Source organism: Perca fluviatilis, chromosome 14, assembly GCF_010015445.1.
Source record: "Perca fluviatilis chromosome 14, GENO_Pfluv_1.0, whole genome shotgun sequence".
Classification (NCBI taxonomy): domain Eukaryota; kingdom Metazoa; phylum Chordata; class Actinopteri; order Perciformes; family Percidae; genus Perca; species Perca fluviatilis.
In genome coordinates, this window is record NC_053125.1 from 11,332,080 (window position 1) to 11,354,368 (window position 22,289).

The 22,289-nt window shown below is 41.2% G+C and overlaps 1 protein-coding gene across 1 annotated transcript in view; it reads right to left on the minus strand.

Moving 5' to 3' along the window:
* Positions 1–276: 276 nt before the first annotated feature.
* plcb3 (phospholipase C, beta 3 (phosphatidylinositol-specific)) overlaps positions 277–22,289 on the minus strand; it is a 55,442-nt gene continuing 33,429 nt past the window's right edge. The window contains exons 3-34 of the mRNA XM_039822729.1: positions 22,052–22,120; positions 19,700–19,837; positions 17,802–17,881; positions 17,592–17,645; positions 17,285–17,357; positions 16,045–16,145; positions 15,734–15,900; positions 14,699–14,845; positions 14,413–14,570; positions 13,577–13,659; positions 13,223–13,307; positions 12,119–12,266; positions 11,792–11,893; positions 11,622–11,695; positions 11,439–11,535; positions 11,104–11,188; positions 10,331–10,455; positions 9,915–10,069; positions 9,664–9,825; positions 9,426–9,525; positions 9,121–9,225; positions 7,864–7,958; positions 7,616–7,757; positions 6,773–6,814; positions 6,508–6,617; positions 6,232–6,341; positions 5,882–6,041; positions 4,989–5,065; positions 4,550–4,639; positions 3,884–3,941; positions 3,364–3,450; positions 277–3,281 (exon numbers count right to left, since the gene is read on the minus strand). Coding sequence (XP_039678663.1) covers positions 2,970–3,281; positions 3,364–3,450; positions 3,884–3,941; positions 4,550–4,639; positions 4,989–5,065; positions 5,882–6,041; positions 6,232–6,341; positions 6,508–6,617; positions 6,773–6,814; positions 7,616–7,757; positions 7,864–7,958; positions 9,121–9,225; positions 9,426–9,525; positions 9,664–9,825; positions 9,915–10,069; positions 10,331–10,455; positions 11,104–11,188; positions 11,439–11,535; positions 11,622–11,695; positions 11,792–11,893; positions 12,119–12,266; positions 13,223–13,307; positions 13,577–13,659; positions 14,413–14,570; positions 14,699–14,845; positions 15,734–15,900; positions 16,045–16,145; positions 17,285–17,357; positions 17,592–17,645; positions 17,802–17,881; positions 19,700–19,837; positions 22,052–22,120 — 3,591 coding nt within the window. The 3' untranslated portion in view covers positions 277–2,969. The remainder of the gene's footprint in view (positions 3,282–3,363; positions 3,451–3,883; positions 3,942–4,549; positions 4,640–4,988; positions 5,066–5,881; positions 6,042–6,231; positions 6,342–6,507; positions 6,618–6,772; positions 6,815–7,615; positions 7,758–7,863; positions 7,959–9,120; positions 9,226–9,425; positions 9,526–9,663; positions 9,826–9,914; positions 10,070–10,330; positions 10,456–11,103; positions 11,189–11,438; positions 11,536–11,621; positions 11,696–11,791; positions 11,894–12,118; positions 12,267–13,222; positions 13,308–13,576; positions 13,660–14,412; positions 14,571–14,698; positions 14,846–15,733; positions 15,901–16,044; positions 16,146–17,284; positions 17,358–17,591; positions 17,646–17,801; positions 17,882–19,699; positions 19,838–22,051; positions 22,121–22,289) is intronic.

The window sequence follows — 22,289 nt, forward strand, 5'->3', positions numbered from 1 at the left end:
AAGGTCAGCGTACTCATTTAAAGAAAGTGCTGACCACAGCAGGTGTATGTTGTTGCTGCTGTCCTACTGATGACCTATAAGTCAAACCAACAATTTCATAACGGTTATTGACCTCAAGGTGTCCAACCTGAAAAAGCAAAGCTCTGTGACGATTTTGAAAAGATGCACACACTGAATCTGTAATGGGGGCTTATGAAAACCTTTTACACTCTGAATGAATGGATCCTTTCATCCATCAATAATACAAAATAAATAACTTAAATAACCACAAAAGAAAAAGTTGTTAAAATTCCATTTAAATAGATGATAGTTTACAAAGAACTTTGTGTGAGGGGGAATAATCAGACAGACAGGCAGCCAGTGCTCAGTGGAGGAGGGAGGTGGAAGAGGACAAGACAGGAATGTCATCTAGAAACAAGCTTTTCTGGGAGGAAAAATTTGAAATTAAATTAACTTGTTTTTTTTCCCTCAACCTTCCTTGACCTTCCATCCCTCCTCAGCACTTGTGGTCAGTAGTAACATTCACATAAAACTAAACATATACACAGAATACATATACACAGATTGCCATCATTTATCCCTCAAAGCAGACAAGACATGAAAGAAAAAAAAACATTGTGCTGTCAAAATGAAAAAAGGTCTCCAGTAATGGATGAAAATAAAGAGCGAGCAAGCTTAGACAAAAAGAATATTAACATAAAGTTCCGTTTGTGCACTACAATCCCACATTCAATATTTGGCTTAAATGGAGTATCTAACAAAATGAGGGATGTATCAAGGGCATATTCACCCTAAAATAAGATTTACACATTGTGAACTGAACCACTGTTTTTCATTGTGACACATGACAGTCTCTAATGGCAATAAGAGGTAACTCTTTGAATGTTGAGGCTTCAGTGAAATTAAAGCATCAATCGGTCACCTGAGCTGTGACAGGACTTCGTACCACATTATCTTACACTAAAACAATAGTCATTTGTTAAAATTACCTAATCTACAGTGTTGTAGAATGTAAAATGAATACCCTCATGTGATTGCCTCATTTGGTGATTCAGACTACAAATGAGCATGGCATTTTACATTAAATTCCATAGTGCAGCTTTAAGTCATCATCTGAAGACCCTATAGTGGCGTTGCTATTTAAGCATGATGTCCTTCTCTACGCTGCAAAAGTGGCAAACAAACTGCACCAAATAAACATGGACACACACACACACACACACACACACACACACACACACACACACACACACACACACACACACACACACACACACACACACACACACACACACACACACACACACACACACACACACACACACACAATTTAATAGGAAAGAGCAGATGTCTTATCAAGAGATTAACTTCTGGCCTAACACAAAAATACCCTTCTAGAGTTTAGTAATCTGCGATATTTATAAAATTATGTTTTCCTTCTTAAAGTCTGTATCTTGTTTTTCAAAACAGGGTACATTGGATGGGATAATGATTTAAACTGTGTGTGTGTGCTCATGTTGTGGGAATATTACTCTGTTTACACAGTCACATTGTGGGGACTCCCCCTCCTTTAAGGGACAAAATGCCAGTCCCCATGACATAAATTACATATTAGGGTGAAGAATTGGTTTAAGGTTAGGATTAGGCAAGTAGCGGTTATGGTTGACTGTAAGTCAATGTAATGTCCTGTGTGTGCACGCACGCAACAGACGCCTCAGTAGAAAGTACAGTGTCAGGCATGCATGTGTGAGTGTTATGTCACTAAAACCCTCCCTTCTTCTCACACACACACACACACACACACACACACACACACACACACACACACACACACACACACACACACACACACACACACACACACACACACACACCTCTATGCTTACAGCAGATGCAACCTTGGCTGGACCTTGATTGGAGGTTAAAGGCCAAAGTCTTTATCCAGACCTATGATGCTGCAAATCCTGCTGAGACAGGTGTGTGATCAGGTGTGTGATTGAGAAGTTGTGTGTGTGTGTGTGTGTGTGTGTGTGTGTGTGTGTGTGTGTGTGTGTGTGTGTGTGTGTGTGTGTGTGTGTGTGTAGGGGGGGGGGTACAGTATAATAGTATAATCAGGCTAGATAAATAGAAGGCTCAAACCACCAGTTTAAAATAAACAGCTAAGGCTGCAGCACCGCTTGCTGGTCAGCTACTGCCATTACAGCTAAAAATGGCAAAAATGGCAAAAATGGAAAAATGTTCCCTTATATTCCCTATTAATACCCAGTTCTGGAAAATACTTGAATCTTGAATATTTTTACTTGCAAAAGTGGAAAAGATGTGTTTTTGACATTTATTTGTAGCACTCAGACATTTCCATAGGCTGCCTTTTAAATAGTTCCTCAGATTTGTAGTACATGAGGCCATTATGAAGCAATCCTGTTGGTCTAACGTTGCTACAAACTAAATATCAAAAATGTGTACTTTTTCTTAGCACTATGGCAATCACTTGGGCCAACTGTATGTATGTTATAAAGTTTTCCTGAATAAAGGCAGCCGTTTTCAGAAAGCTACTCCTCTCTCTACACAATTTAAAGCTTTCAAAAGTGTCAATAAAAAGCTTAAAGCTGTTACAAACAGAAAGCTATAGCAAAAAAACTAAAACCACAGCATACTGACCAGACAAAAATGGAAATGATGCTAAGAAAAAAGTATCACATTAAAAGCAAAACAAAGAGACAAGAAAATGTAAAAAAATGTAAAACAAATGTAAAAGTTTGGTTATGATCGTTATTAAATCTTCCAACAACAGGCATGATGTACATCTGACCAAAAACAGCAAATAAAAATAATATAGCTCTGTAGACAAGAACAAAACAGTCTGTAATAAAAAAGGAATAAAATTAGTAAATAATTAATATCATTACTATCCCACATTATAATCATTATAGACCCCAGTTAAATGTACGCATTTCCGTTTGTCTGTATTATTATAACGACATCTCCGCCTCCGACAGGACGGGAGTGGTGGACGAGGAAGTGGAATCGGCCAATGACGCAATGCTATTGTCCATGCTCCTGTTCCAGGGGCTCCGATTGGGCGTTGACGGGTAAGAGGGTGTGGAGCAGTTGGAGGGCGGACCCGAGCTGGAGCTGGGGCTCGGGCTGCTCTTGGACAAGTGCGAGAACAGGGCGTCTTTTCGGAGACCTTTATTCTGGAGCTCCAACTGAAGGTGCTGGCAGATTTCCTCCTGTAGTCCCCGATACTCCCGATCTAGTTCCCTCTCCAACTGAGACTGGAGCTGCATAAGAAACACCAGGAAAATATCAAAAACATATATTCAAGCACGTCAATATATGTACGTCTATGTGTTTTCTGCTCACCTGTGGAAGTTCATCATCTATGTGTTGCAGCACCTCCCGGTGCTTCAGCATCAGCTCGTCCTGTCTCCTGGTCTGAGCCTGCTCCAGCTGGAGGGAGAGGAGATAAGAGCGGGAAGGGATTGAGGAAGGAAGGAAGGAAGGAAGGAAGGAAGGAATGAAGGAAGGAAGGAAGGAAGGAAGGAAGGAAGGATGGAAGACAAGAGACAATGGGAGGAAGATTTGAGGGGTGTCAGGTGGGGAAAAAAAGAGGAATGCAGGGGAAGTAGGAATACATGTACAAGGGAGATACGGGATGAATAACGGCATGCAAGAGGGGATTATAGGAGAAACCAGTAAAAAAAAAAAATAGAGGGATGAAGGTTAGTGAAAAGATATAGGGATGAATTAGGGAGGAAGGGAAAAGAAGATAATATGTGAGAAGAGAGAGAGAGTAAAGTTGATGACAATGGCAGGAAACTGTACTATAAAGTAGATAAATGGCCATCCATAAGGGCTGTTGGTGACAAGTCTGGGTACTTACCCTGCGGATTAAGGCGACAGAATCTTGAATATGTTTCCTGTTGATCTCAATCAGCTCCCTATAGAGGAAGATAGGAAGATGAAGAGAAGGAGTGAGGAAAATTAAAGAAAAAAAAGGTGTATGAATCAGTAAAATCTCACTCTTCAAAACCTATTGCACTCCACTGTATACTGCCCACCTCTGGTGTAATTTTAGAGAGTCGAAAATGAAAAAACTTCAAGTGGCTTACAATGATGCACTGAGAATTGTGCTTAAAATTCCTAGGGGGAGTAGTGCCAGTGAAATGTTTGTGTCTAACAATGTGCCCACTTTTAACGCTGTTTTAAGAAATTTTATGTATAGATTCATGTGCAGACTGACAGGGTCTAAGAATATGATCATTGTGTCCATAGTTGATATTTCTAAGAGTGACACAAGGTATACATCTTGCTTTTGGAAACATTGGACTTGAAGCCTGTATATGTTTTATAAATGATGCCTCATCGGCACCATTCTTAAATGTTTTGTATTGTTTTTTATATATATATATATATATATATATATATATATATATCTGTATTGTGTTGTCTCTATGGACCTCTGTGTCTTGAATAAAGTTGATTGATTGATTGAGTATAAAGGTCCCAAAGGCCCAAATATCCAATAAAGGTCTCAAAAGCTTATTACGTTTCAGCCTTGTCTTTGTCGCGGGTCTTGGCTTCACTGATGCTGTTTATTCGCTTCCTGTTCAGAATCCTCTGGAGCTCTTTCTTCTCCCTGCGAACACAATTACATCACAGCATTACATCCGGACGAAGACAAATTGCTAACTTCGTAGGAAACTTTTACATTTTTTGTGAATGTTATTAAAAAACCTAGATGCTTGTGGTAATTCCAACAACCGGGAATCAAAGTCACATGTTGTAAAAAAAAAAAAAATAAATAAAATAAAAAAAAAAAAAGGGGGACAAGGCCACTTTTAAAATCAACACAACACTACGGCATTATGGCAAAAGACATAATTCTACCATAATAACTAAAAGCAGAAAGTCACACTGGCAGTGACTTCTGGGTCCTGTCCCTACTTTTCTTATTTGGCCATGCATGGTAAGGAGGTTGCACTTACTTCTCGCACGTCTCCTTCAGCTTCTTCAGCTGAGCTACTTGGCATTCAACGGCCGTCTCCTTTAACTTCAGGAAGGCCTGAAAACACACAGCAGCAGAGGACGAGCTGTCAGCGAATCACTGTGCAGGTGTACGGAAGTGCCACAAAGTGTCTGAGAGGTCAGCCAGCGAATGATGAACTCTGTGTGTGAGCGTGTGTACAGTATATATCTGTAATTTATAATTCCAAGTTTTTCACGTTGAGTATAGACCGAATCAAGATGTAGTCATGCTAACACAAACCATTAATTCCAGGTAGACAGCTGACCGTTTAGTTGAATTGAGATTTGTGAATTTGGCAAACTTGTTTATTTCTGTTGTCATTTTCAACCGTAACTGTAATGTTTAAAAGACATATAGTTAAACACGGAGGGCCGACCCATTGGACGTTTCTGCTGGGCTTATTTTGTCCTGTGTTGCTTTGCTAGTGTCTTTGATAAACCAAATCTAGTGTTCCAAACAGCATCATCTCACCACCAGTCGGACTGACTGAAGAAAATGACACCACCCAAAACTAGCGGTCTGCGGCCCGACAGGTAAATGAAGCCTCCAACCCAATGTTAGTGAAAGTGTTTGACATATGAAACCATCAAACATGCATTTTAAATGAAGGAGATGGGGGTACATCCAGTTGTTCCTCATCCCCGTTTGCTCAGCGCGGTTACATTTTATGTACGGGACGCAGGGATTTTCTACCTGGAAGTTATCGAAACAAACATTGTGATTGGGTCTTTGCAATAAGTGCATAAGTGTGCAAAGATTGGGGAAGTGCACTGATGCCTTTCATACATAGGTGTGTGTGTGTGTGTGTGTGTGTGTGTGTGTGAGTGTGTGAGTGTGTGAGTGTGTGGTTACCTCCTGCAGGTGTTTTTGTTGCTTCTCTCTCTCCAGTAAGTGAAGCTCCTGTCGGAGCTTCAGCAGTTCTTGCATCTGCCATTCCCTCAGCTGGACCGTCTGCTTCTCAAGCTCCTGCTCCAACTTTGACAGCTCATGCTGCACCGGCTCATGGGGCTCGCTGAACACACACAATTAAGTCAGGTTTAGTCAGCCAGTTTGGTTCCATCTTTCCATGTTTACACCATCAATCTATTCACGTATTTCAACATATCCTTTCCTTCTTCCCTCCCTTCTTTACTGGTACTTCTTTAGATTTTCTCCACTGTTCCTCCTTCATACAGCCCACAAAACCATCCTTCCATCCTCACTTTTTCTTGATGCTAGATTTAAGGTGTTTTTCCATCTGACTGCGTCTCCTCTGGGTGTCAGATTGAAGCTTGCTAGTCCGACTCTTCTGCTCCTTACTCAGATTCCACACCTACAAATGCACACAAGCAAAAAACGATTTGCTTTGCAGCACACAAGCAAAAGTAGGTGATATACATAGTGGACCTTTCAAATCCAGTTTCTTTGCAGAGCTAAAAATATGTTTCCATATTTCCACAGATGCCTAACAGAAGTTAGGCATCTGTCAGTGTGTGTACCTTCTTGAGGTGTTTCTTTCGCATCTCTTTGAGATCTTTGCTCTGGTTCTTTAGTAGCTTTGAATAGCTCTTCTGCTGCTTCAACTCCTCTATTGACTGGGCCTGGACGTCTGAGAGACAGACAGACATAGAATTATGGCCAATCACCGTATCATTCAGTGTAAATCTTGCTGAAAACTAGCCACATCTTCTGCATGCAGCTCTATGTGAGACAGATGATTTCACTAGTTTCTGTGTGGAGATGAATGCGCTGGAATGACCTTACCTGCCAGAACAGTGCTTATGAGGTCTTCCTTCTGACTTTGTGCTACACACACACACGCACACGCGCACACACACACACACACACACACACACACACACACACACACACACACACACAGGAGAAGGAGGAGAAGCACACAGACAGTACGTGTGAAATGGATGATGGGAACCAGACACAAACAACTGTGTCTAATGCAATGAACAAAGAACAATATTTTTCATAAATGGAAGAAACTGAGAATAAAATATCCTTTTTGATTTCCTAAAAAGTTACATTTTCAAAAACGCTTACATTGACATTTGATGATTTTCACAACACAGTAAAAAAAAAATATAGTTTCACTTGTTGAAGTTTCCTAGAGACAAGTGAAAAGATCTTAAATAGATTATAGTGGATATTTGTGCAGTGAAGACATATACATGGAGATATTACATTAGCTAACGTTAACATAGAATGCGCCTTAAAGCAGGTTGACGCAAATATACACGCAAGGGCAGGCAGACTGATAGGGTGTAGCAACATTTTGACTGCTAAACTTTCTCCATAACCAAAATTTGCAACCAACCACCCTTATACAGGAGCGGTAGACCTGAAACAGCTAAAATGGACTGATAATGTTACAGTGGCTTACACGCAGAATCGTATTCAATACTGACAGTAAAAAGTCATTCATGGCAGTAAATTAAAGGTATTGATCATTGGAAGTGATACAAATCTAATGTATTGTATAATTACACTTTCAGAAGTGCAGATACATGACAGGCGTGTGTATTTGCATGTGTGTCATGTAGACATTGAGACAACATTTGTGGCTGTGTATGTGTGATTTGTAAAGGTCTCTACCCGGTGTAGGTAATTTGATGATGTCATGGGCTTCATCCAATGAGCAGGGGGGGAGCGGTTCAAAGGAGGAGGGGAGTCGACTTCCTGAATTGACTTCACACTCTCCCTTGGTCTCTTTCTCTTTCGGCTGGTTGGGGACATGCTGGACAATAGCAACAGGAAGATGTATAATTGGGGTACAGATTTAAAAAATGACTATAAATTCTTTTTAGTTGCTAATTATTATTTAAAGCACAGATGTGTCTTACCTCACTGCTGTCCTCTAAGAGAACAGCCAGCTGTGTCTCTCTCTTGTGCAACTGACTGATGTGCTTTATGGGGTTGGTCAGAGCCTCTGCGTACTCTGAGAATACACACAAACACACAAAAAACAAGACAAAAAGTGCTTTAATGTCATAGATAACCATAGGTTCCGATATTCTAGACCAGTGGCAGAGTTGAAGTCTTTTATGGTAAGCCCAAGTCAAGTCACAAGTTTTCAAATCAAGTACTTCAATGACTTTAATATTGCAGTGTGGGACTCCTTCAGGTCTCTGAAGGTTTCTCTTTCAAATTTTTTTTATTTTTTTTACATAGCTGAGACCAAGGCCTTTTGATTAATATGGTTCCTGGATTTACCGGGTCAGTGTAGCTGTTTGCCGTTTCCAGACTTTATGCTAAGATAAGATAACGTCTGCTGACTCTAGCTTCATATTTACTGTACAGACATGCGAGTGGTATCAATCTTCTCATCTAACTCTCGACAAGAAACCAAATAATGTTTCCTTTAAAGGTCCCATATTATGCTCATTTTCAGGTTCATACTTGTATTTTGGGTTTCTACCAGAACATGTTTACATGCTTTAATGTTCAAAAAACATATTTTTTCTCATACTGTCTGTTTTAAATATACCTATATTCACTCTCTGTCTAAAAATGCTTAGTTTTAACACCTGTCTTATTAACCCCCCTCCACCTGATGGGTAAGCTTTTTTTGAATCTGCTGCATTGTGGCTCTTGGACTCTCTACACCATCATTGCAGCCCTGGAATAACTGTAACGGCACTGTAGCAGCACTTTGTAACTATATTGAATTTATTGTGACATCACAACCATACATAAGTCCTGACAGCTCATTTAAAGGCACAGTTTCTGAATACGGGCTGTGTGCATTTCTCTGTGGATTGAGAATTTTGGTACTTTCACAGTATTTATATAGCCCCTCAACCTGCTTTATAATAAAAGCAAAGACATGGAAATCTTAGTTTTTACAATATTGGACCTTTAAAGCCACATGTTGCCAATGAGACTGCCTGAAAACTAGTAAGCAAGCGTGCAGAGAAGTCAACATAGTTAGCTAAAACTAATGCACAAATTGTTCAAATAGACAGGCAATGGATAAACAGCTGAAATAGATAGCTACAAGATACAGTATGTCACAAATTGTCAAATTGTCGAGTCAAGTGTCTCAAGTGTGTTGTGTGGCTCAAAGCTGCAAAGTGCTGCTGTTAATGTGGTGTTCTTACCCTGGTGTTCATTAGGGATGTAGTCCTGAGCTTCAGTGTAAACCAGCAGAGAGGGCAGGAGGAGGGGCTGGTTCAGCTCATTCTTCAGGTTGATGTAGTGGTAGCCTAGAAGCAAAGAAGGAGGAAAGGAAGAAACAAATACATAAATGACTACTGTCCATTAGGGCTGGATATTAAACGGTACAGGTACAGGAACGACATTTCAACTGAATGCAGACATACCGTGCTTCATCACAACCAGACTCTCTAAATGCTTAACAGTACGAGAGCGTGTTTATGGGTGTTTGTGTTGTTTTTCAACTGACCAGGTCTGACGGCGGACACAGGGAGGATCCTGTGTCCAATAAACTTTCCGTTTTCTTCAAACACCGCTATCCTCAGAGAGGCCAGTGTGGGGAGGACCACCTGGAGGGAGAGAGAGAGAGAGGGAGAGAGGGAGGGAGAGGGAGAGAGACGTTTAGAGAGTGTTTCAGAGTGAACAAAGGACAGACAATAAAGGGTGAGAGAACAATGTGAAAGACATCTGACTCCTGGTATGTGCACCTTATTAAACACAAACATTTCATCATCCCATACGGGGTCCAGCGAGTTCCCATTGGATGTTTTGGTTCTGTACTTCCTCTTTGTATCAGCAGGAAGTCCAAACATGTCCACTTCCACGTACACGCCAACCTTTTTATCGGACAGAAACTGGCCTGATATCACCTGGTGGAGGTTAAATAAAACAGGTTTGTTAGAACAACTCTTGCAAAGAATTTTTTTTACGTCCAAATGATGAGACGTTTTATCCTTACCTTAATTTTGACAGTATTGGCGACTATCCCGTCCACTATGTTTTCTGTGAAAGGGTCAAAGTGTTTGTCTGTCCTTCTCATGAACTCAGGTTTCAGCAGGTAGCCGCTGTGGCCGTTGTACTCAAACACACCCATGTTCAGCTGCATAGGGAGGTCTGGTACAGAGGAATGGAGAGATGAAAAAGGGAAGGAGGGATGGTTTGAGAGGAAGATAAAGGGACAAAGACTGAGATGATTTAACTTGACCTCCCTGAGCCGCTTTAAAAATTGTCTGTGGCACAGTATCTGCCAGCTACAGGAAGCTAAACTTTATTCCTTAAAGACCTGATTTATGTTTGGTTCTGTGTATACTTTGTACCTTACAGGCCTTCACATGCACCTGTTAGGCAATCTGAGGCTCAAATAACCAGACTCACCGAGGGTCTGGAAGTTAAGCGCCACCATCTGGCAGCCGACATTCCAGAAGAGCTGAGGCATGTAGTTGGAGCTGTCCACCCTTGTTCCTTTAGGGTAGATTCGGCTCAGCTGATTCTTATTGTACCTGGAGGAGTGCTGTTAAGAACCAAACACTGTATATGCGGCATTTGTTACACGTTGTACACTGTAGCAGATAAAAAGGCAAACCTCACTTTTTACTTGTTGTTTTAAAGTCAAGACTAGGCGTCAAAGACTTTTCCTCGCCAAGTCTTTTCCATACTGATATAGAGTTACAACACAAAAGAGTGGATGTGCAAAGAATTATCGAATAATCGATTAGTTGTCAATTGTTAAATTAATCCCCAACTATTTGGATCATCAATTAATCGGTTTTGTTTTTATGAAGAAAAAGTGAAAATGCTCAATTACAGCTTTTTAAATGTGCGCATTTTCTCGTTTATGTACACCTCCATGACGGTAAACAGAATATCTTTGAGTTGTGGACAAAACTAGACATTTCAAGACGACATCTTGGGCTCTGAAACACCGATTCAACATTTTTCTCCATTTTCTGACATTTTATAGACCAAACAACTAATCGATTACTCGAGAAAATAATCGACAGATTAGTAAGCAATGACAATAATCGTTAGTTGCAGCCCTACAGAAGAGAAACTTGAACACACAAAAAATGATGCACATACACATAAACCGTATTCCTCAAAAAAAAAAAAAAGAAGAAAAAAAGCTAATAACAAGCTTCCAGGGATACTCGACAAACTCGTTGGGGAAACTCTTCAGGGTGTCCATGCCTTTGGTTTCCACCAAGGACGACATTTCAAAGAACTTCCTCCTCTCTGGTGGACAGAAAGAGAGTGAAAAAAGAACTCAGACTCTCTCAATCAATTTCTGTACCCGTGTCGATTTCTTTCTATGTGCGACAGGTCTGTATGACAAGACTGATCATTAAGCACAAATGAGTCCACACAACCGGCCTGTCTGCCTAATGAGCTACATGGGGTGCTTAAAACTAATGAAGTTTCTCTACCCCATCATACACACTCTTTTCCTTTCACTTCATTTCCTTTTTATCACACACACACTTACTGTTTGCCACTTCAAAACTCTTGAATTTGACCGGTTCAATGTAGTTGACGAGAGTCGACATCTCCTCTGTGGCGTTCACCTCACTGCTGGCGGTACCCTGAGGGAGGCAGATAGCAATTAATCCATCAGTCAGCCCATCAGCATGCCAAACACACCGTCAGCCCTGTTCCTGATGGCTCTTACCTCGTCGGAGTTCGGCTTTTTCAGCTCCGCTGTCGTTTCGTCCTCCTCATCCTCCTCGCTTTCTCCCTCGCCTCCTGAGCAATGTAATAAATACACCTTATGCAAAACCTAGTCATTGAATGGCCGACTTTATAATCCGTATATCCATTTACACCTCCTCTACAACCCACCAATGGATTTGCGAGGCTCAGAGTCTTTGACCATCCCCTCAGCCAGCTTCTCTTCCACGTTAGACAGGAGCTGGATTCCCTCGCTGTCTGTCAGAGGGCAGTCTACACAGAAAACAGAAAACTAATAGTGTTAACATCTATGTGCACTAAATGGTATATATTAAGCTCATTTGAAGCATGCATGTGGTAGATCCATTGGAGGAATAATGGCATATGACTGAAAGCTACAAACACGCTTTACAACCAGACAGGAGGGACACAAGAGTAAAGTCACATTCTCGGCCCTGCACGCCACTGCAAAAGACACAGTCAGTCGCCTGCGCTCACCGTTGTTGGGTGACGAGCGCCCCTCCAGCTCTCTGCGGCGTATGCTGCCACTACTCGAGGGTCGGTGGTGGTGGTGCTTCTTCTTGTTTTTGATAAGAATCTTCCCCATCAACTCCTGCGGTGAGGGGAGGATCTGACCGGGGACCAGCTGAAGACACAAGAAAGACACTGGTAAGCTCAGTCAAAATTTAACGTTTGTTTTATCAAAAGAGTAACAGGGCCATGCACAATGTGTTACAACTAAAGTTAAACAGCCTTAAAATTCAGTCTAAATTAACTTTGCAGTCTTAAAACTATGAATGATTGTGTTTGTGTTTAACTAAAAAAGTCATCCCACTCTGCCCTGTGCTTCACACTGCCCCAATCATTGTATGCTTTAACCTGCATAAACACTTATACATATACATACTTATACACTACTACATATATTACATATTACACATATATTTCTTGTGAATATGCAGCTCCTAACCAGTAAAACATGTTGTAATTAATTCATGTGCACTTTTACTGCAAGCCCCACTTTTATTTTTAACACAGTTAAGAGTTCTCAGGAAAACACAAAAATAAAAATACAAAACATGCATAGCTCATGCTTCTGCAAGTAGAAATATAGAAAATAATCACACTGCATGATCAAATCGAATGCTATGACCCTCGGTCTGCGTTTTAGTTCAGGAATTGTGTGCATGCACTGAAAGTTATGTGAAAACAGAGGGGTTTATGCAAAAGCAGTGCATCACGAGTTGTGTTTTAGTACAACATGGTCAAGATCATGAGCTGATCTGATCTGCGTATCACAAGCTGTTTGAAACTATTTGACGGTTTGCAAGTTGATTAACACCATGACTGGGGAGTCAAAGGATACAAGTGTGTTTTTCCTTTGAGAAACAGCAGCAAGTCATCACTAAAATGCATTTATTCTAGACTAAAACAGACCTTAGAATATATAATATATGACAGTGTGTGTGTGTATGTGTATGTGTATGTGTATGTGTGTGTGTGTGTGTGTGTGTGTGTGTGTGTGTGTGTGTGTGTTTGAGTGAGTGAAAGTACTGCATATTGAAAGCTAAGTGCAACACATTGTCAAAGTTCATGTCTTACCGGATATTTCTCCAGTGGCTCAATGAGCAGGGCGTCTCCAAAGATGGTCCTGCAGTACTCTGCCATTTTGGCCTGCTGCTTGGCCCTGACAGAATGAGAGACACAGGTTAGTTTCTGGTTTACTATAACCTGCCACAATGGGACAGGGCCCCTAAATTAAAACTCCAACATGCCTTCAATCATCAATTGCCATTGTAACAGTGTGTCTTTAGAGCAAATGCTTTAATAAAAGCCTTACATTTTGCATCTGGTCTGGTAATAAACACATCAACTGCAACCCAAAACACATAGAGCCTTAGAAAAATGATGATCTGAATCTATGTGCTGACAAACATAGAGGCTGACAAGACTTACGAATCAACGTGGTTTTCAAAGGACAGGATGAGGGGGTATGGGGAGGTCTTGAAAGCACTCTCTGCTATTGCCTCAATCACCTCCTACAGTCAGGGACAGAAAGAAAGAATGAGAACATTAAAAGGAGCTTCACTGAATAAAATCTCATACAAAAATGGTAAAATAAACATTTCCTCAGATTGTAGGTCACGAGTACTTACTGAGCAACTTGTAGCTTATAAAAAGCAGAACTGTGTTAGAAAGCAGAAAGGAGCTTATTTTATGATAAAGGTTTGAAACTTTTTAGCTTGAGTTAATGTTGGCAACAGGTTATGGTGCTGCTACCACTTTCTGTAATAATAATATAAAATGAATGTCACTGTACAATGGAGACTATTATTTCTTCAGCTTTCTTCTGTTTGTACAAACTGTCTGCAGTTGCTGCCTCCATATTCAGCATTTCTGAATCCACTGCACAAAGAATTTGCTGACCAAACCACACAAATGCACCAAGGTTAAGAGGTCCAAACACCAAGTTCCCTTCATAATTTTTATATTTTTTACAGCTGGAGGAGAACAAATAGCGTCTCAGCTTGTCAGGGCTTTATAACATGTACATAAAAGTCAATAATGACTCCATAAAGATAAAAAATACTGCACTTCTTGTGTGTAGATGCAAAACCTTTCATGAATAGGGAAAGTGAACATTTCATTCCCATGTCAAAATGCTGTTCAGTAAATGTTACATGAGAGCAATAGCTTTGATCTCAACCTAACCAAGGTGTCACATTGAAACTAGACAAAAGCTCCAATGAATAATCGGGGGTGATTGAATGCCAAACAGCAGTGACTGCCACCTTAAAGGGGATCTCAGTGGTCATGGTGAACCCGTGGGTAATGTAGGGCTCCTCATCTTGCGGCCGGCCCTTCCAGCAGTCCAGCTCTATACAGCGGCAGCCGGTCAGCAGCACCTGCCTGTACATCTCCACTGACGACAGACCGGTTAGCTGACCCACTGCGGGCAGACAGACAAAAAGGGAGGGAAAGATGGGTTTTGGATGCAAAAAAATGAACTATGCAGCTAGATATCATAATGCCGCATTACACTTGGGTCTTGGTAGATCGGAAGGTGTGTACGTTTACCTGTGAGGTATGTGTTGTGCGAGGAGTTGATAAAGTAGTGAGACAGCGGTTGGTTCATATCGTCGATGATATCCAGCCTCTCTGAAGGTACGATGCTGTTTTCCTCTCCTCCCAGATACCGACTGAACGCCTGCAAACTGATCTGGTCTGCATGACAGACAGACAGACAGACAGACAGATAGATAGAGAATATGAAAAAGGTCAAACTTGTTTTTCACAGTCAGACCAGCATCCATCTGCTCATGGCGATCAGAATAATTGATTTGAAGGGCAAGGACTGGAAGACACTATACTAAATGTACGTCATCTACTGTCTGTATCTGGACATCAGCTGACTGAATGGAGCTCCAGCTTAGTTCTGAACACAGTGGGCTGGATGGTGGATCATCTTACAGATTGTGGCTTAACAGTGTCCTAGCAGAGAGGCTTACGGCAGCTAAGGTTCTCTTCATTCCCCAGTTTTGTACAGTTTATCCACAGCAAAACATGTGCGGGACATTTAATCTAATTTGCAAATGATTCCCACATTCTGGATGTTTTACAGAAGGGAAAGGGATATGGGCTCGGTCAGTGCACGGCCAAGGATTTTAGAAAAGGACAACCTGCTGCAATAAAAGACCAGGAAATCAATCATACCTATGAACCAATAACTTTGCTGCAACTGATAAACCTTGCGTTGGGACAAAGATATAATCTGTAAGAGGATACAGATGCACGTACACTGAACTCTTGTTATCTTGTGAAATGATATTACTTTATGTGACTTGAATCTCCTTTTGTGCAGTTTCTCTCCCCTCTCCCCCAATTCAATTCAGCAGCAAAAGAAGGTCAGGTTTTCTTGGTCAATTCTTTGGGGAGCACATTAAAGGCAAAAAGGACCATAGCTGATTTATATTCGCTGCCATGATTCACTGCATTATTTAATTAAAATATCTGAGAGATGAAGATCACCTGTTTTAAGCTGCTCTGGACACAAGCATCTACATACCTGGAATGTGAACAGAAAAAAAACAAAACACACCCAAAGTTACTGACCTCTCTCCAGCTGGCTGGCGTTGGTCTCATATTTCTCCATGATCTGTCGGACCTGCTCTCTTTTCAGCGGGGGGTACAGCACCTCGTTCAGTCTGGAGTCTCGCTGCCTGCGGTTAATGAAATCCATCAACTGGTCCAAAGAGATGAATGGCTTCCTCTTGGAGCCACTGGAGCAAAGAGAAAAGTGTACTGTGTGATCACTTAGGTACAGGTTGTGAGCAATAGCAGGGATCCTCAAAAGATAGTATCCTCAAACATGGGGATAAACTTAATGGAAAATCCCAGCATATGTTGGTGAAAGTGTCACAAACCTTTCCTCAAAGATGCTTTGTATCTCAGGCCGGAGACAGAGGCTGTCGAGAAACTTCTGGAAGGCCTCCCACGTGAAATCATCTGGCTTGATCCCCTCTGCCTGAAAGAGAACAGAGAGGATTGTGTAGAAATATATGGAGGGAAAGAGAAAGAAGGTTAAAAAAAATGACCAAACGGAGGATGAAAGGCCAAGTTTAATACATGTAAATGTTGGCTCACACATGCTGCTGCTATGCCATTAAAATTCATTCTGGTCTCCACTACTGATCCCCGGATTTCCAACACAAGTTAAACCAAACTATCAAGTATTGTACAGACTGTAGGTTGAAGATAAATATATCTTTCCAAAGCACCAAAGAACATTGATGACAATGTCAGTCGGGGCTCAGATCCTCCTCAGTCTTTTCCCGCTTTGTGTGTTCTCCTATTCAACCAGCAGGAGGAACCAGAGTACAACGGTACAAAGAGAAATGCTGACAGTGCAGTTTGCACAATCTGGTCCCTTATTAAAAAAAGAAATGTCTTGTGACTCCAAGACTGATTTTAAGGAAAGATTGCACTGACTAATAACACACTGGAAATCTTGTTTTACCTACCAAACCGCAAGCCAGTGGTACCTTACACTTTGACAATACATTATTGGATACTCAGGTTTCAAAGAATGTATGAAGCCAGGACTTTAGTATTTTAACAGTTGCTCTCTTTCTCTCTAGGAAGCCAAATGTATGAGGAAATACTGTGCGACTACGAAGTAAACTACTTGATATCTAGTTTTTATGCAAGCTCAATAGCAACACAATGATTAAAAATTTGGGAACAATACATTTGGGAAAATAGGCTTATTTGTTTTCTTGCTGAAAGTTAGTTGTGCAGATTGCTGCCACTCTCGTGTCTGTGTTAATATGAAGGTACTTAGCTCAGCACAAAGACTGGAAACAGCTAGCCTTTCTCTGCAACAAAATCCACTGCATCTTTAAGGCTGTCCAATTACCATGTTATATTTTGTTTGTTTAATCCGTACAAAAAACAACCTTAAAAACTTAAGACTCTGGTTGACAGTTAATCAAAATGTCTGCCTGCAGCCTTTTGGTTGCCTTCCTTACATTGCAAAGGCATGCAAAGAATGCTATGCAACACCCCAGGGTGAGTTGCAACTTTTTGAATCTCACGTATGGACCAACACAATACATGAGCATATCATGAGTAGCCGTGTGGTCAGTGATCGCATTTGATGATTACCCTGTTATTGACGAGGCCACACTGCTCCAGAGCCGTCTCCACTCTCTTTTTATCTGAAAACATCTTGAGAATACTGAAAGAAAGACAAAGAATTTGGAGAGATAATAGTCACTGTTCAAAAAGGGTTTATCATGAGTCAAGACATTCACCATTAAAAGACAAACCCTGTCAGCACAGTCTGATTACAGAAGGATTACATGTGTATGAGACAGGGCGGATCAAAAAACCTCAACAGTGAGGAGAAATAAGCCACGGGTCAAGAGACAAAGAGGAATGGAAAGAAGAAGTGTTTTAACATGTTTCTCACTTCTTTACAGGAATCTTCCCATCCTGATTCACCTGCAGCTTTAACTTAGTGTACCTGAAACAGACAGATAGACAGACAGACACACAGAGAGAGAGAGAGAGAGAGAGAGAGATAGAGAGAGAGAGAGAGAGAGAGAGGGGGGGCTTTAAAAATAATGATCTCAAATATACAGTTCCCTAATGTCAAGATAAGACACACACAACTTCTTACGCTTTGTTGAGGAAGGTGTGCCGCGATGCATTCTGGGAAAGTATGTTTGTAGCCAAAGTGAACAGCTCATCTGTCCAAATCTGGAAACACAAGATGATAAAACAGGGTTGTTTGACTGTTCATCTGAATTAAAAACTAAGTGAAACAGTTTCTATATACACAACACACACACACACACACACACGGAAAAAAAACTTAACAACTCCTAATCACGCACATGCATTTATGTCAACATAGTAAAGTGAGTAATCAGCATATGGCCTGAAGAAAGAAAGAGGCAAGTAGAGGGAGATAGGAAGGAAGGATGGAGGGATGACAGGAAGGAAGAAATATTAAAAGGTCCCATATTGTGATCATTTTTAGGTTCATACTTTTATTTTAGGTATTTAGGGTACTAGAACATGTTTACATGCTTTAATGTTCAAAAAAAGACTTTGTTTTCACATACTGTTTGTCTAAATCTGTATTCACCCTGTCTGAAACGCTTCTCTTTAAGCCCCCCTCCCAAAAAAGCCTGGTTTGCTCCGACTGGTCAGTGTCAGCATCCACTTCTGCATTGGCACTATTGGCGTCTTTGCACCGTCATTGCAGCGGGAGAATGACTGTAACAGTACTGCAGCAGCATTTTCTATTTATATATAGTTTAGTTGTGACATCACAACCCTACAGAAGTCCTGACGGCTCGTTTAAAGGCCCAGCTTCTGAATACGAGCTGTGTGCATTTCTCTGTGGATTCTGCGTTTTGATACTTTCACACTATTTACCCTACAGTCACGTTAGCTACAAAAGAGAGCGACATGCACTCGCTTGTGGTCGCTCCTTGGCGTGCCTAGCCTACCCCTGGTTGCTTGGCAACAGTAAACACAAATTCTCCAGAGCACGTCTTAAAAGTTACTTCAGAGGTATTGTTAAGTCACAAAAACAATGTTTTTGGATTTAAAAGTATTTATTTCTCGATAAAGGTAACAAAATATATGAGATAAAATGCCAAACATATCAGTTATATACATAAATACGATGTCCTGAATCGTTTTCCGCCATCTTGAATTATTTTCTTCGACTCGAGCCACTGACATACGTCACGCTGCCCTCACCCTACCTTTATTGGCAGTCGCTTTGTTGCATCGCTCAGCATTTGCATAAAATAGACTTCTTGTCTATTTTGTCCCCGCCTTGCTCGTGGCAGCGGCAAGCTTGTCGCTGGCAAACGGCCACTCCCATTGAAAATGAATGGTAGCCTGTCGCTTTGTCTCTGTCTCTAGTAGCTAATGTGACTGAGGGGTTATACAGCACCTCGACCTGCTTTAAAATTTAAAGGTGTCCTGCCACACGTATTTCATTACTTTGTGGTAATGTCTGAAGTTCTACCATGGACTCTGTAACATTGTTTGTGGAAAAAATGCCTTGGTTACCTTGTTTCAAGCCATTCTAGCGTGGTATAGAAAGCCTACAGGAAGACTCAGCTCGATTTCTGCCAGTTCTCATTAATATTCAACAAGCTAAGCTGTTTGAATCTGATTGGCTAACAGCTAGCCAATGAGAGCCTGGCTGTCAGAATCCTTTACCCAGCCCAACTGGGCGAGCTAATGAATAGTAATGAGCTCAGGCAATAGTATGTCAGACTGACCAGGTTTTGTAATTGGCCTGATTTCTCTGCTTATTTCTTTTCAGTGGCTAGAGCTGACAGAGGAGGTAGCAGTTCATTTTCACATTCACAACATAACATAAACACATATGGACCTAACATGTTTCAAAAAATGCAAGTAAAAACGGTTTTGTATGGCAGGGCACCTTTAAAAAAAACATGGAAATCTCACTTGTGACATAAGGGACCTTTAGAGGAAGGTATAAGTAATGTGAGTAGGTTATGGGATGATGGTGGCAGTTTCCATAATTACCTTGGCTGTATCTTCCTGCATAGCCTGGAAGTTAAGGTAGGAGATGTTGACCAGGTCGTGGCCATAGACGACGGTTACCAGTTTCCCTTCGGCGTTATCACCCTTACCGAAGCCCAGCACGTCCCGCAGCTTCGGGTCCTGAACACACAAACTGTTGTGCTTAGACAAGCCTACTCTTTAGGACAGTCAATGTGAACATGACACACACACAGTATATTGACCACAACACTGGTTTGACTTGTGCATACAAACTCTCCATCCTTCCCACTCCTTGTCCAGCTCTCTGCCTCCTGAGAACTGTAAATGTGATGCATGTGGTGTAGCACTCTGATCTAATTAACCAAACGACTCTTTCCTTCTTTTTGGAGCACTCTTTTACCACCAACTCTCTCCAACACTCAATGTCTCTCCATCAATTATGCATTCTCTCCATCACTCACTCTCTATCATGTCTCTCTTTCATTTCAATTAAAGTTATTAACTTGGATGCCTGTTTATGAAGACAAATACTTCCAAAGCAGAGCACAAAATGTACTTTGCCATTAAGTGGGAAGCGAGTTTAAAGGACCAGAACACTCAAATACATTTTCTTTTTTTTAAAAAGCGTCCACTTGACTAAAGATATTAACAGGGACGGACTGGGACCATAAATTGGCCCTGGCATTTTGGCCCAGACCGGCCCACCACATAAGATCACAAATACAACCCATCCTTGCGCTCCCCTGAATATGTATACCAACTCCTACTCCTTAAAACTACTAACACCATGTAATGAGTAAGCAAGAATTAGTGAGGGTTGACACATTAAATATTTCAAAAAAGCATATCTAGCACATACAGAGCTACATTAGCATTCATTCGAAGACGTGTTTCAGGCAACATGAAGAATGTAAGTCTAATATTCACTCTCCTGTTAGCTCTGGTCTGGTCTGGTCTTTACTAGTCTCACATGCCAGACGTTCCTCCACCGCAGTGCTGCAGAGGAGGGTCTGGCGAGTCCACCCAGCATTCCATTCAAAGTTTATTGCCATTTCTTTAAACCAATCATAATCGTCTCGGGCGGCGCTAAAGTGCCTCTGCAAAATAGCCTCAGAAGGGAACTTGTTTTGGTGGAATGTGTACGTTCAAAAGTTGTTTTAGTTATGCAACAGAAAACTCAGATTGGACAGATAGTCTAGCTAGCTGTCTGGATTTACCCTGCAGAGATCTGAGGAGCAGTTAACCAGAGTCTTCATAAATCCACGGAATTTAAAATGCACAAAGAAACAACAAGAGAGCCCAAGGCAACGGATATCCGGCCTAAATGAGTGAAATCCGGCGGAATTTCCATCAGCAATGGAGGAATCCCGGAAGTGGAACGTCGAGGATATAGACTAGGTCTTTACCAACTCCTGAGGAAAGTATCTGACTCTTTAGCTGCTAAATGCTCTACTATGTTCAACAGCTCTAATATCGTCTGTGTGCTCTTTGGTGCTGAGCAGGTAGCGTAGTTAATCAGTTAGTTTATTAGAGCGTTTTTCAGAACAAAACCTGGGCCTACCATAGCTATCAGCATAGCTAGATGACATTCAGGATAGGTGAGGAGATGGGTACTTTTGTAATTAATTTGAGTGAACTGGCCATTTAAGCATTTAACCACTGATATGAACACCACATTTTGACATTGTTCGGTAGTCCTATTCCCACCCTAACAGCCCTAAATGCCACGCCCAAAATATTCCTGAACATGCCGTTTTTCTTACATAACGGCTAAGGCTTCATTTCAGTTATTGCAGAATCTACTCTTTTATACTGATTAAAAGCAGAACCAAATTTGACTGTTCCTTACTTTGATTTTAGTAATTTGTTATTGATTAGTGCCTCAGTGCAGCATGACTCTTGTTATTTTTTTACCAATTTCACCCACAAGCTTGCACTATGTCAACACATCCGTGTTAGAACCACTATTATGTGGCTTTATGTTACTCTGACAGCCAGATCTAGGCTCTTTACACAATGACTTCCTAGCCAACAGTCACTGGTTATATCACTTCCTGTCTGAAGACCCATCTGTCAGCAGGCTCATTAGCGCTCTGTCACCTTAGCCCCATTAGCTGAGAGAGGAAACACACACATACAGTGGACACATCTTTTAGTGACAGTCACACTTGAGCATTACATTTCTTGTCAGAGGACAAAGTTATCAACAGCAGGAGGTGACAGCTTCTTTCTTTCTCACACAAAAAAAAAAAAAAAAAAAAAACACACACACACACACACACACACACACACACACACACACACACACACACACACACACACACACACACACACACACACACACACACACACACACACACACACACAACCAACCTTTGGTAGTTTGGCGTATTTTCCGGTTCTGGTGTCCCTGATAGTGTTGATGTCCAGAATCTCCACCTCCTAAAAAAAACAGACAGATAAATGTCAGTCAATCACTTGATGAGTAGAAGAGTGTGTGCAGAAATTGCTAACTTAATTGCTAACTATATGTATATATTATTTTGGTATATTATTCAGGGGGAAATAATCCCTCACCATCATATTTTTGCCATGCTATGGGGTGTTGATC